The sequence below is a fragment of the Carex rostrata genome, chromosome 2 (assembly GCF_964058835.1).
Source record: "Carex rostrata chromosome 2, lpCarRost1.2, whole genome shotgun sequence".
NCBI lineage: Eukaryota > Viridiplantae > Streptophyta > Magnoliopsida > Poales > Cyperaceae > Carex > Carex rostrata.
In genome coordinates, this window is record NC_135919.1 from 4435412 (window position 1) to 4455115 (window position 19704).

The following is a 19704-nucleotide window of genomic DNA, read 5'->3' on the forward strand; positions in this document are numbered from 1 at the left end:
ATAATATACATGTTATCCTATCGTTGTTTATTAATTCAATTTCTCTTAACAACAAGGATTCAGGATAAGATTTCTACTCTTTGTACACGTGTCGAGGTATTCCTCTTTTTTTTTTTTATTTCACAAAATTATATTTGAAATCTAATGTGCATGCCTAATTTATTAAATGTAGTTAATATTTTATTAATTGAAATATTTCCTGGTAATATTGGATTATACCATGTGTTTCGTACAAAATTAATATTGGAGATTGAAATTTGAGTAAAGTGTAATACATGTAAAAAGTTGTTCCGACGGTGTGCTCTTTTCTAAAAATGATATTTTTTTTTGGAAAAACTAGAAAAATATTATTCTTTAGTTTATTATTATATTACTTTTAATTGACATTTTTGATATGTGACTTTATATTAGACTCGAATTTTTTATTTATTTAGTTGTATAGTTTGTTAAGAATATGTTGAAACTTGCTAATAATTTATAAGTGTTCAGAGCGATATGTAAAGGAGCTACACAGCCTTTTAGAAATCAATAACATATACAAAATTCCATGTCTTCTCAATTTCACCTTTCTTACACAGCCCATCTATAAAGGTATTAATTGTAAGTCATGGATATTAGGCTTTATGGTTTTTCTGATTTTGCTAAAAAAAATTGAAATCTAATGCCAAATTTTTGCTCCTTCTCCAGTTTAGTACGAAAGTCGCCACCAGTAAACATCTGATTTTCAGTTGTATACTTGAGCCTCTCCCTATCTATCTTTATCTGCATAGAGGTATATAACTATTTTTTTTAATAACTAGTTGACTGATAAAATATATGTTATCCAGTTGTTGTTTATTAATTCAATTGCTCTTAATGACAGGAATCCAGAATAAGATTTATACTTACATATCTGCATTCAGTGCATTACTCTTTCTACACGTGTCGAGGTATTCTCATCTTCTTTTATTTCACAAAATTATATTCTGAAATATGATGTGCATGATCAATTTATATTCGAAAATCTAATGTAGATGCTCAATTTATTAAATGTAGTTATATATGCATATTTTATATGATTATAATTTTTTCTTAATCCTAATATATAGTATTAATTTTTCAATAGGTTTGTAATTAGACATTAGCACCTCATTTTTCTCGTGAATTTTACTTGACATTGATATATTACAAAAAAATATTGTATGATATGCACCATGTTTTATGTTTGCTCTTCATCTGCATTGTATTTCCTATACTTTATTGCATACTATGCACTATGGTTATTTTTTACACTTAATCTCAATTATCACTGTTCAAACAAAGCGAGGCATTCTGCTACTTTATTCCTAAACTTAGACACAACCAAAGTATCTCACGCTCCACTTTTTGAATCTTCCTTGTTTTAGTTTAATCTGCAAATTAGTAAGGCATGGCTGTTTTGAATTATGTAGAAAAGATTATTTAAAAATGACAATTACAGAATATTAATCTAAAAACAGTCGGTCGACCTTTTAAAATTGCTCTAATAATAATTTGTACATGTTTTAGATATTAATTATTTGAAGCACAAGTGTCGGTTTTGACGATTTAATCATTTTAATGTGTATAGAATTAAACAAAAAAAAAATCTAATAATAGTATTGTCACTTTTTTGTAAATCTTGTAGCATTTGTTTGCATAAAAATTAATAATTAATTCCGATATTTTCCCTAATAATTATTTATATAAATATTAGATATAATATATGATAGTTAGCTTTTGTTTGCATAAAATTGCTCTCATAATCTTTGACGTAATAACCGAATTATAGAAAATTATAATTTGTAAAATAGCTACATTCTAACTGAATTATATGACCTGGAATATTCATTTAAAAAAGAAAAGAAAAGCAATGCATGATATTGATCTAGTCTATCTTAATATGACCTGGAATATTCTTAAGCGCTAGCCAAATATATATTTGGATATTGAATAATATTTTTATTGTGTGGAAATAATATTATAAAAGATTTTTGAAATATAGATGATATATTCACAATAGAAAACAAGCAAATAGTATTTTGTAAAATAATATATATACATAATCAATTTTGGCATATTTTGTAACTAAACAAAATATACACACACTCAATTAGCAAGTAGTATTTTGTAACAAAAACTACCAATAAGCACCAATAGAATTAGAAACTAAGGTTGAAGTTCAGCTGAGAAGGGCATGACCAGCTTCTTCATTAATTTTAATTTGTTTTAGTCTGAAGGATATATACATCAAAACATCAAAATAGACACAAGCAAATATGAAAGCAAAATTAATTGGCGACCATGCAAATTAATTAACTACCGAAACACGGTCAAAGAATATGCATTTCCGAAATTACAAGGACAAGAGAATAATTGTTTTTTAGTTGTTACCTCTATATTCTCATGTGATGTGGGGAACATACAAAAATCTAAGAGATAGTACGACAGCTCTGAGGTCAAGAGTTTTGAAGTTAATTACAATCACCATTTATAGTATTTTTCATTTAAAAATATTTCTTTTGCATTGCAGTTACATGGTTCATGAGCTTGGGGTTGAATTGGATGTGAGGATGTATTCTGCATGATTAAACTATTTTGATTAGTCAATCAAGGGTAGAAAGAGAGGAGGAGGGAAGGATTTTGGGTGTGATTTTGAAAATTTTAAAACAGAGATGGATGCCTTACACCTCACAATTAAATTGCTATCCCAACCCGACCTCTTGGATTTATTTCGGGAAAATGAATTAGGGCACTGTTCAATTGGAATGTTGGAGTCACGGGAAATTCTGAAGAGCAAAAAACTCAGGGTGCTCATTCAGGACAAAAATCAGGCTATAATTGAAAGTGTGCGACTAATAGCCTATAAAGTTGGAAATTTTGTGGGTAAGATTGTTGAACAAAAAGGAGGCTCTAGTAAGCAGTCCTCCGATTCCAGGAGCCATGATTTGCCGAACGATTGGGACGAAATCAGTTCTTTAATCTTGAATATGTTTATAAGACATTTTCCAATAAATGGTTTGATCAGACTCCACTGCGACAATATAGAGAGAATTGAAGAGATGCTTCTTGAGACATCAGATTGTTCAAACTTTGAAGCACTGAAAGATAGGTACCAGATCATCGTACTCCTCATGAAGAAAGCGATTCCAGCTGCTGTCGTTGTACCCTGGGAACTGCACAAACTCCCTTGGTGGATTTGCAATGCATGTAAAGGACAACCTCTGGCTCTTCTCCTTATAGGGGGCCTCCTTTCATTCAAACCAATGACCTACGAAACCTGGAAGAGGGTGAAGGATGATCTGGTCAAAATCAAAGCGTTTAATATGAGGAACATTATTAAATATTGCTTTGATGATTTACCTTACTTTCTCCAGCAGTGCTTTCTTTATTTTGCATGTTACCCAATTGGTTACGAGATACCTGCAACCTCTCTAACTAACATATGGATTGCTGAAGGATTTGTTACATCCGACGAAGAATGGGGTATTGAAGGACCTGATAGACCAAAGGAAGATCAAGAGACTAGAGAGGAGATGGCAAATCAGTACCTAGAGCAACTTGTTCAAAGGTATTCTCAATTTTTATTTTAAATTGACATTCGGTCTTATAATTTATAGGTGATTATTAGATCTATGATTTTACCCGTCATGGAATAAATGACATCACAGTTATTAATAGGATGGTTGCTGTTTCAAACATTAGGTCGTGGTTTCATTAAAAAAAGGTCATCAATAAAAATATATTTTTTTTATTATAATAGTAAATAATGTTATTTCGTCTACTTTATGATAAACAAAATCAATTTTTTTTTCTTATTTGAAGTAAACGGAGAAACTGTGATATTTTATAAATATGTACTTGATGTTTCCTTATTTTCCTTGTGTGCAGGTCGTTGGTTTGTGTTTCAAAGAGATCATTCTTAGGTACAATAAAAACTTGTCGAGTACCTCCGTCCTATTCATGAATTTGCCATCAAAGAATCCTACACGGATGAGTTTCTCGTTGCCAATCCAGATCAGGGACAAATGAAATTCTTGTTCCGTTTATCAATCCATGCGGACAATGAGAAACAATACACAGAGATGAAACATAACCATCTGCATTCCTTTATATCTATTAATTCTGATAGAAATATTCTTAAAAGTGCCATGCTCCTGAGAGTGTTGGAATTGAGAAACTCCGCAATCCCAGAAACAGCTTTACCAAACATGCTTTACCTACAATATCTGGGTTTGAGGGGTAGCAACATATCTGAGCTTCCTAACAATATAGGAGACATGAAATATCTCCAAACGCTAGATGTTAGAGATACAAGCATAGAAACCCTACCGGAATCTCTATGGAACATCAAAAAACTTCGCCATGTTTATGTGAAACCAAGCTCCCAAATTAAAGGCCCACCCTATGCAGCACCTATAGATAGCCTACATACCCTGAAAACAGTTGCGGCTCATGAGTCATGGGTAGAAAACATTCCACACTTCCTGATCCACCTTAGAAAGTTAGCACTTTCGAAAAAGGACATTCTAAAATGGAAAGATATTTCCAACCTATTGAGTCGCATGGATAAACTCATATCAATGGCAATTATAAGCAACATTATACCGTCAGAGTCAGTTGATCTAAGAGCATTTCCAAACCTCGAGACTGTCAAATCAATTAAATTAGAGGGAAAATGGATTTGTAGGAACCTTTTCATAGATAATTTTAAATTTCCACCAAATCTTGCAAAACTCACCCTAACCAATTCTGGTTTGAAGGAAGACCCCATGCCGACACTAGAAAGATTACAAGCTCTGAAATTTCTGAGTATAAAAGATGGAGCATACACAGGGAAGCAAATGATTTGCTCCGCAAATGGGTTCCCAAATTTGCAATTCTTAGAACTTGAGAAATTGGAGAACTTGGAGAATTGGGAGGTAGAATTTGTGATGGATGGATCAGTGAAAAAGATGGGTATTCCACAGCTTACCACACTGCGTGTTGTTCAATGCCTGAAACTCAACAAACTTCCTAATCTAGATCATGTTACTGATAAAGTTATAGGTTGAAATGTTGCTTTCACTCTCTTCATTTAATTCAGTTTGACTTCCTTTTTTTTCTTTTTCTTTTCTGGGCATGTGTGTCCCTTGTTTATAATGTTCATGTTTCATTGTATGTTGTCTTTTATGTATCTGTGTGTTAATTGTAATGTATGTTGGGATTATATTGAGTAAACCAAATGGATTATTTACTCTTTTAGTTTTTTATATTTATTTTTATTATGCATGTTTTCCTTTGATTATAGAACATTGTTGTGATTTTTCTCGTGAGCATAGTAAAATATTTGAAAAAAAAAATGAAATGCCTTTCTATACAAACTAGTTAATGGATTCCGGAATCATCTTCGAAACTTTCACAAAGTTTGTTTTTCTATCGATGCGTTATGATGGGCATTGGAACAAATTGGGGAGCGTTTTGATTCGCGCCAAGATTTGTATGCACTTGATCCACGGAAAACCTTGACACGGATCGAACGTCTGCGATCTGATATGAGAAATATATAGTAGTTGGCGAATAAATGACTGCTTTATTTATTTATTTATTTTTTGGCATCACCAAGTATTTGAAAAAAAGGAAAATGTATGTGTGAATCACGCATAAATTTTCACGGTGAATCATGAGATGCCATGTAGTGTTTGCATTGTGTATATTCTTTTTCTGACATAGCTAGCAGACTATCTATACTGTATTTAAAATGTTGCTTCGGATACAGTTAGAATTTTGCAAGCACCAAACACCTGGATAAGTAATAACAAAAGCTACAAAACCTGCCGGTATGTATACAATTAATATCAACTGAGACTTCACCCAGGACTTGATAACTATGAACATTAAATCTATCTGTGAGGCCCAATTATATGCGTCTAATATTAAGGTACTTGCATACTTATAAAAATACAACACAAGTAATCAACAAACCATATTACCATAAAATATATTAGTTAATAATGGAAAAGAAAAAAAAAACGCTACAAACTATCTGATGCAAAAATAATGTACCTTAATTCCAAAAAATAAACCGTTTATTTGATCATGAATTATATTATGTTCCAGAGGTTAAATTAAGTAAAATTTAGAAGAGTAATATGATTTTATGAATTTTAGAGAGAGAAATACGTAATCTTGAAGTTTTTGAAGAATATAAATGAAATTTCTTCATATTAATTATGCATGTCATAACCGATTTTTTAACCCATTATTTGTATTTCATCCATGAAATTATTGAAGTATCCGCAATTGTTTGTATTATTTGTGCGATTATATTCATATACTAGTATCATACCCGTGCGTTGCAACGGAGACATATTATAAGAAACAAATATATCAATGAAAATAATAATTATCTAAAAATTAAAACACATGTTAATAGAAAATTTATATGATATTGTATTTTTAATTACTTTAATCGTGATCTCTGATAACAATTTGATGATGTGATGATTTTTTATTTTTAAGTACCAATGATATCAAATAATAGCTCGATTCGAATTTAATACCACATATCATACAACAATTCAATATTAACATATAATATGATATTAAAAAACATAAATAAAAAGTGTTATCGTGTGTATGTATAGGATACACACACACACACACATATATTATAAGAAAAATATATATTCACACACACGTTCCAATTTATATTCTTCTTTGTTTTCAATTTAGAATACACACACACACACACACACACATTGATATATTCTATATCGGAAATATATTCTAAATTGCCTACACCAACATGTATAGAAACAAAGAAAGAGAAATAAGGAAATAAAAAAAATGATTTTCATTGTGATCCGTATAGAAACGAAGAAGTAAGAAAACAATAAATACAAAAATGGAAGGTGGAGTCTTCTCAATTGAAGATGAAAAATATGGAAACAAAAAAATAAGAAAACAGATAAATATATCGCTAAATTTCAGATTTTATTCAATTTTAATTGTAACGTATCGTGTGGCAACATATGTGGTGGGTATGTTTTTAACTAAATTTAGATTTCTATACATAAAACAGATGCATTTAATCAAAAGAAGACAAATTATATAATTTGAGAGCTGAGATCAAATCCGAAGTTTTATCTCTCAATCGTAGCTGTTGACGGATCGGACACCCAACGTACTTAATAATAGAATAGAGATAATTTACATGAAAACTTCCATAATGTTTTTCTTTTTGGACAATCAAAAACTTTTTTTTTAGTCACGACCTAAGACCATTTACAAAGCCCGTTTGTTTAGCCCATATAGATCCATCTCATCACTCTATGAGTCTGTTCGGCTGAGCATGAAATAGTAGAAAAATAGAGGAATTATGAAATTGAGAATTGATCATTCTTCTTGTCTATTCCAAGTGTGTTCCCCACACCAACAATTAGAATAATAGCACTACTTTTCATTAAAATATAATAATTATAAGAAATGACTTTTATAACCTTTGTTGAATTTTGTTCTGCGCCATATCATGTTAGCATAGGGGTGTCAATGACACCTGTTTACCCGTTTACACTACTCGTATCGTATTCGATAAGACGGGTATGGGTTAGGTTTTTTTTTCGTTAGTTTATTGGGTTTGGGTATGGGTAAAGATTTTTTTTTGTTAGATAAACGGGTATGGGTACGGGTAAAGGTTATTTCGTACCCGTTGGGTAATGGGTAATTATATGAAATATATTATATATAAATATATCAATATTATATCCAATTTATTTATTTTTCTTCTGTTCATATTGTTGTATGACTGTATCAACGCTAGAGACATATATCAACGAATTCATTTCCTTGTTTTCTTTCTTATTCATCGTTATTGCATTTTTCTCAATTCTACAAATGAAAATATTCCATGTTTCAAAGAAAATATATCCTCACCTTATTTTCTGACAATAATGTATTGTTTGATCTAAATAAGTAATCCATTAATGTCAGCTCAGGTGTTAGCGTCTGAATTTGGCATCACATGTCAGCTTTCTCAAGGTTATACTATGAATATATATATTTAATAATTGAATGAGATGGAATGAAATGTTAGAAGAAAAAATGTAACAAGTGACAAAATTGACCCTATGCTGTCCGAACCATTATATTATTATTTTCGTTATTCGCCCACTACCGTTTCGTTACCCGTTAATCATAACGGGTATGGGTAGGGTAGGGTAAGACAAATTCTTAACGGGTATGGGTAGGATATGGGTAAGATCAATTCTTAGTGGGTATGGGTATGAAAATGATTCTACCCTCCCGTATCGTACTCATTGACACCCCTATGTTAGCACCTTAAAATTGACCAAGATTTTGCAGACAAGTTCATTTGATCTCAGAGGATGCGAATTCGTGCTGCCTCTCCTCTGCTGCGCTGTCCCCTAGGTATATTCTATCTCTCCATTTTTCATTATTTTTTTGTCGCAAAAGCAAAAGTAAATTGAATGTTGAAAAATTATTGTCAAAATTTTTCATTAATTTTCCAAACATCAGTTGAATTGATTTGAAAAATTATTGTCAAAATTTTTACGTCCAAAATTCAAAGACAGACTTGTTATAATTGTGATCTAACTTTTTTAATAACCTTAAGTTCTACATGCATGATTAGGATTTAAATTCAAGTATTACAAAAGCTTCAACGCAAATTAAATGAGGTGACTTATAATTGAAATTTGCATTTCATATTGAGATTTTCAAAAATGAGGTGACTTGTCTTAAAAATATCTTTAAAAAATTCAACAAAGTGAGAGAGCACTAATTAGGGACAGTTAACTACAAGTCTCAGGTATTAATTAAATAATAACAACATATATATGCATGACATGTAATAACGTGTTGAACAATCAATCTAGAGGGTTGTAATCAATGAATCCGTATCACCCCAGGTATCTGAGGTGCAAGTTATAAATCTGAACCGTTCTTTACATGTGGCATGAATCTCAAAGCAGACCCCCTACTGCCCCAACTAGCTCCAGATTGAGTTTGGCCCAATTGGGATTAATCTCGACCATCCATTTTTTTTTAAATTGTACCTGAGGTACCTGGGGGGACACAGACTTGTAGTCAATAGTCATGTAGACATGACAATCACATTAAAAATTAATAAACAATAATTTATATCATTATCGTGTCGTAATTAATCTAGCAAGTTAGCTGGTCATGGAAATAATGCTAATTTTTATATTTTAGTAATTAGAATATTAATTTATAAATAAAGGAGAAGGTTACCATATTTTTCGAAGCACTAAAACTTTAAATATTCTAAAGAAATCGTGCTACGGTTTTTTTTAATTATTATTCATCTGAGAGCATGTCCGTTTCTACAATTGTAATATATAATTGAATATAATTATCCCAATTGAAATTTAGTAAATTTCATGTTTTTATTCATGTAATTTTAATTTAATAGGCACAGACAAAAGTAATTATTTTTTAAAATTAACAAAGCAATATTTTATTGGTAGGTAAGGACAAATCAACGGTTCAAATGGAAAAAGAAATGGAGGTATCCCAAACCGAGATGATGGAAGTGGGTCAAACCGGGCCCAACAGAAGCAGAAGAGAAAAGCGGGCTCGGAAAATAACCAAGGCCCAACTAGAGCTAACTCGGGTGAAACTAATCAAGTGGGGCCGAAAGACTATTAAAGCCCAATAGAAAAGAGACAACAGGGCCTGTTCACATGGGCCTCTACCCAGATGGATTCTTCCAGGTAAGGGTGGAATACTGGGGGCCCTTTGCGGAGTGCGCACGGATCAGGTTGTCAAAGCAGTAGAACAGGAGAATCAGATCATGAGAACCATGCCTAATCGATACATCCGATTCTGTCAGGGTATTGAATCAGAGGGAGAACAACTGGTGCACATGAGAGAGGATATGGAAGAGCTCTAGAGTTGCTGCCGATTGAAGTTAAGTCAGTTTTTTGTTGAAGTGATTGTAGCTTTTAGTTTAATTATGAATATGAAAAAAAAAAAAAAAATAGTGACCTGCATTGTAAGGGGTCTAGGTGATCTAGAGAAGTGTAATGTCCTTTGAAATGTTTTGAGCAACTGGAATGACAGGATACGGCCGTTACCATGAAGCAACTGATTTGTTTTCCATGCTTCAAAATTCAGGATTAAAACCAGACAATGTCACAATTATCGGTATCTTAATGGCATGTAGTCATTCTGGTAGAGTTAATTAAGCAAAAAATTACTTCTATCTGATGTCTCAGCACTACGGCATTGAACCAGAGATCCAACACTATGGTTGCATGGTTGATGCATTAGGTCAAGCAGGGTTTTTAACAGAAGCCGAGGAGTTAATTACAAAAATGCCCATGAAGCCTGACGTGGCAATATGGGGTGCATTGCTCTCTGTTTGTAAGATGTATGGGGCCAAAGAGTTAGCAAATTGCGAAGAAAAAAGGGTCATGGAATTGGATGCACGAGATAACAGTGGACATGCTATCTTCTCGAATATTTTTGCCAATGGTCAAGAATTTGGTGAGTCTATTAGCGGTAGATTAAAGATGAGAGAGAGGTCTGAGAAAAGAAAGAGGAGGCAGTCTGATAGAGGTGAATGGAATGGTGCACGAGTTTCTGGCCCACAGTGATTTTCCACTGTCATACTTATGACATATGAGCGCATCTGTAGAAAAAGGTGTGTGAAAATCTTTTGATCGTTAGCGGCAAAGGTTGCCACTAACAAATATATTGATTAAGAAAAATATAATTAAATCTTGTACAAAATTGCATATCAAGTTAATACTAAAGTATATTCTATCTATTGCAAGTAAGCTAATCTTAGGATTAAGGTTTGTGTATAGTATCTTCGTATTGGGGTTATGCATTAATATTGTTTTAATCAATATATGTGTAGTAGAAGAAAGCAATTACTCCAGAAAAATTATATGATTGATTTATAGGTGGGTGTGGGTCATTTCATTTGCATCTACACCAGAAGGAAAGAACTGACAAGTTATATTAGTTATGTCGGTGCTTTCTGTATTTATTCCATCAAAGGAAAAATAGTCATTAATTTAATCACAATCTAGGTCTATAATAAATATTTTTGTCAAGATAGATATTCAAGTATATTATATTCCTAGCTACATGTACTGTAGTCTGAACTAGCAATTGAAACCATTAATTAACTCATTACATAGGAACTATCCAATATAAAACTTCTTGAAATATTATCATCGTTTTTTACACGCTCTCTCTCTCTCTCTCTCTCGTTTTTTTTCTTTGATGTGAAGAGATAATTGGCCATTTAGGTAGCTACCAGGGTTTTTGTATCCAAGCAAGGATTAAAACATGAAAATTGAACTGGATAAGTTGGGGTGATACACTCCAGTTTATTTTAAAGTTTTTGAAAAAAATGTGTATTAATTTGTTGTTTGGTTGATTTGGTGTCTCGGTTAATAGAATTGGGCAATCTTGTCGAAGCGCTGTTTTGGACAATTGTGATGATCTCACCGGATATTTTGATATTTTGGTGTTTCTAATGTTTGAGGGTTTGTTGATTTTAAGGTGCACAATAAAGAATGTCATGATTTTGATGTTTGAGGGTTTTGTGACGCGTCATGGACTCATGGTCACATTCTAAGTTGAATAAAGGGCTCAAGGCTTACATGGTAAGTAATTTGTTAGTCAAGTTTGATATCGACAATAACTTAATATTTGAAAGCAACCATCGTGATGTTTTAGACAATTCAGAGCGAATCATAAGAATCCAATTTTTTCACGAATGAATCAAACCTATTGAGATATTGTTCACATAGGCTTAAAACTTCACTCTCTATGAATGTAGATTATTCTTCTCTAAGATGAAAACAACAGCAATGAATGTAACACCACTAGCTAGTCACTAGTCAATGCACCAACTGCTGCTGTCAATTGAAGGCATGTTTGATTAGGTCAAATGAAATTTATTATGTTTAAAGGACTTTCTATCCAATAGACATCATACGAATAAGATATTTATTTTCACTGCTACAGACCATCTGATCAACAATGATTAAACACCAACGATTTTTATGCCATGTATACGTTAGTTAACATATTTCTTAGTGAACAAATTGATATAGGTATCATCACCACTATATATCAATTTGAGAGAGATGCCAAGATGTAAATGTCACTGGGGAAGGGGTGGCAGACATTGGGGCTGATGGTGGAACAGTTACTGTCACTGGGGAAGGTTCAAGAGAAGGAACAGGGGACTGGCAAGGAGCACGGCGGTTATATGATAGAGTCTGAGCTGGAGAAAGTCGAGCCGGAAGAAACCCAGAATGAAGAAATGGACCTGGCGGGTCTTGACTTCAATGAGGAAGGGGAATCAGTCATGGACGGCATCGATTTCGAATCTGATGAGGATTACCTCCTTCAGGATGGGAAGGGAGGTTATACCTCTGATTAGGTGTTAACCTAAGTTTATTTAAGTTTTTAAGTTAAGGATATTTTGTAGGTTCTGTGCAAGTGTTTAGCACTACAACTTTTGTTTACTTAATGATGTCAAACGAACCTAATCATCTTGAATTTAAGTTTTCTTTTAAATTTCTTGATTGGAATGTGCGACATGTGCTGTAATCAAAGATGCGGTAATAGACTCTAATTGTGATCTAATTTGTTTCTTGACAAAGTGGAGTGAACACTCTATTTTTCGTGTAAGACAAGTGTGCCCCGCAAAATTTGTAAATTACATAACACTAGATGTGATAGGTACGAGGGGTGGGATTCTACTCGCGTGAAGTAGTTCCTATACATCCCTACAATCTTACATAAGAGAATATAGTGTGATAGTAATTTTAAAATGAGGAGATTTTAAATTTATGTTAACGGGAATATATGGGCCACAAAGAGATCCGGATAAATTGCGGTTTCTAATTGAAATGAGACAAATAAGAAACCTAAATAATCTACCATGGTTACTGTTAGGAGATTTCAACATGATAAGATCGCAAAATGACACCACTGCAATAAGTCAAAACATTGGAACTTGTTTGCAATTCAATAATTTCATTGCACATCTGAACCTGTTGGACATACCTCTGGTGGGGAGGAGTTATACATGGTCCAATGGCAGACAGCGTCCGACCTTCACGAAATTGGACCGTGTGCTGATATCACCTCACTGGAACTCATTGGGGGCGTCCTATACTCTCACCGATGTACCACAAACAGCGTCTGACCACTCGCCAATCATGCTACACATGAGGCCCCACTCGGCTAGGGGTAGGAGACCTTTTAAATTCGAGACATATTGGTTGAAACATACTGACATTAAAGTAGTGGTACAGGCGGCATGGGTTATACCCAATAACAACCGAAACCCAATAAAGAGATTGCAACAGCGGTTGAGAGGAACGCAGGCAGCGCTTACCTCATGGGCAAATCTCACTTATTAAAGAAGGGACACCTACCTGCGCAGATCAAAGTGGGTGGTGCTACAGCTGGACTTCGCTCAAGAGATTAGGGTTCTAAATGCGGGAGAACTCAGACTGTGAATCAAACTAAAGGAGCATATTTATAACCTGGCAGCCCAAGCAGAGGAAAAATGGAAACAGAGATCATGCGTAAGGTGGCTAAACTTAGGTGACAACAACACCAAGTACTTCCACGTGGTGGCAAATGGTAGGAAAAATTGTAATGAGATTTCGGTACTCAGTGATGAATCAGGGGTAGCAATTCGGCAAGCAGAATTAAAAGAAACCATATTTGCTCACTTTAGTAACCTACTGGGAGCAAGACAACAGTCATTGATATCTGGCCTTTGACCTAGTCGGGAAGGTAGGAGAACAGTGGACGGAAGAACTAGCACACATGGATGAGGATATAACAGATGAGGAAATAAAAAGTGCAGTCTTTGGGTTACCAAAAGGGAAAGCAACCGGCCCGAATGGCATGCCGGCAGAGTTCTACCAGGTATTTTGGAAAATTGTAGGCACTAATGTCATTAATTTTGTTAAAGGGTTCTATGCAGGTGAGGGTGTTGCTTGCCCCAATGATCGTACTTACCATTCATACTTACCATTCTACAAAGTGTCAATCAAGCTGAATGATCAAAGGGAGTTAATATGGAGATGGTCCAAGAAGGGAGTTTTTACAACCTCATCGGCTTATGCGATGCTGCATAACAGTGGGGTACATGTCGAAACAAATACAACTCTCTGGAAGATCAAGGTTTTGCTCAAAATAAAAAATTTCCTTTGGGTGGCTTTGCAAAATAAAATCCAAACACAGGAAAATTTGAGAATAAAAGGGTGTGTGGTGCAGCAAGGATGCCATTTATGTAATCAGAATACAGAGGAAACCACGGAGCACCTACTGTACACGTGCAGCTTCTCCATGGTAATATGGAGGGGAGTGAGGGGCGGTCAATTCAACCCTGACATGGACCTGATACAATACTGGTATGCAACCAGGAAAGGGATGCAATCAAGGGTAAGACACAGATGGGATGGCCTATGGGCGGCTACATGCTGGTCAATTTGGCATGAGAGAAATAGGCGAGTTTTCACTCAGGAAAGAAGGCGGGTGCAAGACATAATCCAACAGGCGAGAGAGGAGGCAGCCAACTGGTACAAATGTTTAGTTAGGATAGCAGGGCCGGCACAGAGGCAGGGAGTAGGTTAGAGTAGCTATATTATATCATTCATGTAAATAGAGTTGTCACTTAAGGCTTGTACATACTTTTTCTTATTAATGGAAATGTCAGCTTAACGCTGACCTTCAAAAGAAATACTTTCCTCACAGAAGTATCTTTCTATAGTTGGAACTTAATTTCTCTTTGGAGCATCTATTTTGAAAAAAAAAATATTTGATATTAAACATAATATAGAAATTGTATTACGATAGTAGATACTCTTTTATATATAAGAATATACTATAATTCATATATATAAATTCAGGGTATTATTGTTGTGTGATACTAATATTCATTAAGAAATTTCTTTGTAATTCCTTTGTTTTCTGTCAGACACAAATTCGTTCAATAGTTTTGACAGAACACATGCCTCAAAAAAGAAAAAAAAAACTCACAAAAAAACAGATGAGAGGGGTGGACATGAGCGAATGCGTGCAAAAGATGTGTTTTTTAGATTTGGTTCATTCATCTCATGCTTGGAAAATCTTTTTCCCCTTTGAATGGTTACATTCAATCGTGAATATTGTGAAGGCATGTGTTTGATTCTAGACATAATGTTGTCAAATTTTGATAATTCGGATTGTTAACTCTAACTCTAGCTTAATTTAATTATAAGTTGAGTTGATCCAAGTCAAGATTAATAACATGAATATATTAATTGAGTTCAAGTTCTACGCAAATTAAATTATTAATTAAAACTTAGTTTATAAATATTTAGTTTATTTTATAAATAAAATTTAAAATTTAAAACTACATTTATCTAAAAATAAACATATTATATATGGAAGCAGTTAATTGTACACACTGAGCTGTACCTAGTTTTTAACACAAAAAAACTGTTATTTGACTTAATTACGTGAATACTGTAAAACTCTTCATCCATACTGTATACTTAAACAATATATCACATATAATACGTCAGTAAATAAAATATCAACCAGCGACCCTACGAAGTGGTCCCAAGTTTGTTGCTAACCATTTGCAACTTGCATAACAAGACAAAATTACTGTACTTGCAGAGAGGCCACTTGATGTACTTTCAGTGAAACATCTTCTAGAAAATTCAAAACTGGATCACTTTCGAAAATGAGCATGATGTATATCAAAACAAAAATTAATCGAGGTAGGAGGTATGAATTTTTCAATAATAGAGCTCTATAAATATTATTTTCTTTTATTTAAGGGAGAAATATACAAATTCATTAAAAATATGTTATGATTATTAGGGAGAAGAGACCTCTTGTGCACGCTCACATGTACATACACACATTTCTTGCATAATCCGGATCTCTTTGTAATGTAGCTTGCCATCTTCCTCTCCACGAGTATCCTCCGAGTTATCTCACAGGTGAGGTTACTCCGACCGGGTAAAGAATTCATGTTTGATATATCAGACTTTTAAGATTCATGTTAATTTATAGCGGATGCGCGGTTCAAATATAACCCCCCACGGTACAGTGGAGTATCTCATGGGGTCTATATTCCCTTCTCACAACACCATCTCACGACACCTAAACCGATATATGTACTCATGAGCGGAATCAGAAATTTTTTTAATGGAAATCAAATATCATATAAAAAACATGAATTGTGACAATTGAAATCAACAAAATGAGTTTTTTCATTTTTAGGAAGACCAGATATATTTTTTTGTAATTAAGAAAAATTAAATATATTTCATAAAAAGGATACTACGTATATGTATTAATATTGTTAAGAACTAACAGTCTCTATTATTACAAGCAATAGTATGGCATACAACCCCAGAACAAGAAGGATCGATACAACACAAATTATCCTCTTGAACCACTTAAAACAATTTGATCCATTACTAAATTGTTGCCACTTCAAAAGGCATTGTCTCTTTCGCAAAGCAAAACGCTGTCGAACTGGCTCCAGGAACCCACTTTTCTTCAGCAAGAAAATCAGAAACCGACCTAACATCCAAGAGAAACCGAGTGTGTAGAGAACGTTCAGTGCCTTGAACATGTTTCTCGGTAACTCTTTATGTTCATTATCATTACCATAGAGTACATTTATGCCCTCCAGGAATGCCCGAAGCATTAAGTAGGCAGTAAGCCATATCACCAGCACCAACAACTCTCTCACAACTTTTTTCTTCCGAGGGACCACACATAAGAAAAGCATCATAACACTAACGGATGAAAAAAATGCCAACATCGTAAGATTCCAGAAAGAAATTAAAGAATCAGCGAGGAGAGGTTTACCATCAGAACGGAATCCTCCTGGTGGATTTAATATTGCTGCTGTGAAGGTAAGAGTCGCCACCAACGTTGACACCAACAATAGAATTTGCGGATCGTACTTAGTTTTCTTTTTCACCTTTGGCAACTCTACAGTTCCTTGTTCTATGTCATTTATTGTGCCAGGTTGTCGCACTATTGGGTTTGAACTGTCACTTAAATTAGAGTCCCTGACAACAGGTTCTGATTCAGACAACACTTCAGCTGCAGTCTTTCCCCCAGCTGCTCGTATCATCTCGTCCGCTGTTCGTATCATCTCGTCAAGGACGAGATCTCCCCTCTGCTGCCGTGATTCCAATAAAACATCGAGTGGAGTTAAGAACTTCAAGTTCATGGTGTTCACATCGATGGCTGCTTTACTCAACAAAAATTTGATTACCTGAGATGCAAAGGTGCAATTTGTTAAGTACATGCTTAGAAAGGCATCAAGGATGAATATATTAACCCACTTTTCTTATCAGAAAGAAAGCTATATTTGGCATACTGATAATTGCTTGCTTGCCACAGCGTGATGCAAAATAGTATTTCCTTTGTCATCCTTTGCATTAAGGTTGTGCACCCGGTCGATCAAGAACTCAACTGTGTCGAACAAATTATATTTGACAGCCAAATGAAGTATAGTTTCTCCACCATTTGTAAGCACATGCACTGCCTCCTCGCAGGCTTCCACTAACTCTTTGATAATTATTGTCCTCCTTTTTTTAACAGCAATATGAAGTGGCAATAGCCCTTCCTGTTTCTCCCTTATTAAACAAAGGTCCAAGTCAGCCTGCAGAGAAAAATAAACCATTAAATAATTACAAGCATATATATTTTGCAAACCGTAAGATCTTGACGTACGTTTAATTAATTTGCTGACAACAAAGTGATATATATATACTACTATATAGTAGTGGTGTTCTCATTTGAATCTTGTTTACTTGTATCTTCTGCATATATATATTTGCATGTATGCAAAGTACTAATTACCATCAATAGCCATATATTTTTAACCTGGCGCCGGTTGTTCCTAAAACCATGGTTTGGAATCCGAGTCAATTCGGTATTGGTCAGCATAGTTCATAAAATCGGAATCGGAATCGGACTCGGTCACTTGATCATGAAATCAGAATCGGTCAGAATCGGATCAGTAACTTGGATTTTTTAAGCAGAAGCATGTTTTGTACTAAAAAAAATAGAAAAAAATAGTAAATACAATCCTTTTGATTAGAAAAAAGAACTAAGTATATACAAGAAAAATAAAGAATAAAAAGGAACAAAAAAAAGGTAAAAAACATGAAAAATTAATTCAGAAGCATTTGCACAAATTGCAAAAAACTGTTAAATGGACGGGTCCACTGATAACTGAAATGGACAGGAGCAGAAAAAGGTAGAGGCAGCTTCTAATTTTTCATTAAATGTTACAAGTGGCCCCATCTCTCCTTATAACTTTTTGTAGCCCCAGTTCGCTATGGACCATATGTATATTCTATATTTATACTTAACAGACTAGTAGACCAAGTCTATTTAAATGAATCCATTTTCGTTTCTCCTCCAAAGCACCTTTCGCTTCTTTCTTCCCCGAATTGAAAACTTTCCAATAAACTCAATTTGACGCAAAGGAAAAAGGCAAAATTGACTCTTCTGAGAGAGAATCGATCTGGAATCGGTCAAGACTCGCCTGACTCGGATAAAAAATCGGATAACTCGGCCGAGTCAACCCCGATTCAACCGAGTTTTGATAAAAAAATCGCATGAGCGTGAAACTCGGATGAAACTCGGCTCAGACCAGGCTGATACCGTTCTGACTCGGCCAACTTTCCAAAGGTCAGGTCCGATCCGAGTTTCACCCGAGTCTCGCAACCATGCGATTTTTTTAGCAAAACTCAGTTGAGCAGTGTTTGATTCGGCTGAGTTATCTGATTTTCAAGTCGAGTCATGCGAGTTAGACCGTGCTAAAACATTAATTTTCTATTAAAAAATTGGGTGCTAAAGATATTGACAATGCTATTTTGAATTCATGCAACACACAATTAATAAATTAAGGAAATGAAGAAAATATATGATTAGTGCGCTGCATGAAGCCAACCTAGTTCTGTCAAAATATTTACCCAAATAGCAAAAAAAAAAATGAAAAAGAAAAAAACGAAGGAACAAAAACATATAACAGAAAGTCAGAAACAACAAAAATCAACTGATCATATACCTTCAACAACTCCTTAACTACAGTGACATGACCGTGTGCAGCAGCCAAATGCAGAGGTGATAAGCCCTGGCCGTTGAGCTCCTTGGCAAGCTCGGATTTGCGATAGATAACCTCACGAACAAAATCAGCATGACCAAACGTTGCTGCAATATGTAGGGGGTTAACGTTATCTCTCACTAATGTAATCCCAATTACCTTCTCAAGCAAGTGCTTATCTTTCTTGAGTAGCTCTTTTAATGAATTCACATCTCCAGCTTGAGAGGCCCCTTCTAGTTTTGTAAAGAGTGTATCCATAGTCAGTCTCCTTTCCTTAGTTGAGTTTCTTTCCATACACAATGCTAGTTAAGTTCCTTAAATAGAGTTTATGCCGTGTGTTGACCCAACACCGACTATGTTGAGTCAACGGAAAGAAGAGTGTGGCTACGGTAAGTTAAGAAGAAGATATGTTGTGGTCTTTGGAATAGGCCAAGGATGCAAAAGTGTGCTGAGGCCTTAAATTCCAATTGGGCCTTTAGTAGTTGGGTTCTGTTATTGCAATGCATGTAATAGTTTCTTTGGTACGAATGAAATGGAGATAACTAGTTGTCTACATGTGGATTTTGAAA

General features: G+C 34.4%; 1 protein-coding gene across 1 annotated transcript; it reads right to left on the reverse strand.

Annotated features, from left to right (window-relative positions):
- Positions 1-16359: 16359 nt before the first annotated feature.
- LOC144569805 (uncharacterized) lies at positions 16360-19429 on the reverse strand. Its single transcript, XM_078320284.1, has 3 exons — positions 19100-19429; positions 17399-17683; positions 16360-17293 (listed from the first exon to the last, which is right to left on the reverse strand). The coding sequence occupies exons 1-3, from the start codon at positions 19427-19429 to the stop codon at positions 16364-16366; spliced, it is 1545 nt and encodes a 514-aa protein (XP_078176410.1). The 3' UTR covers positions 16360-16363.
- Positions 19430-19704: the final 275 nt, after the last annotated feature.

What these genes read in the sequence shown, in the direction of transcription:
- LOC144569805 (XM_078320284.1), bottom strand. Translation starts at nt 19,429, where the DNA reads ATGGAAAGAAACTCAACTAAGGAAAGGAGACTGACTATGGATACACTC. An exon ending in TAGTTAAGGAGTTGTTGAAG is followed by an intron (nt 17,684 to 19,099) that starts GTATATGATCAG and finishes TTTTCTCTGCAG; the next exon opens with GCTGACTTGGACCTTTGTTT. An exon ending in TGGCAAGCAAGCAATTATCA is followed by an intron (nt 17,294 to 17,398) that starts GTATGCCAAATA and finishes TTTGCATCTCAG; the next exon opens with GTAATCAAATTTTTGTTGAG.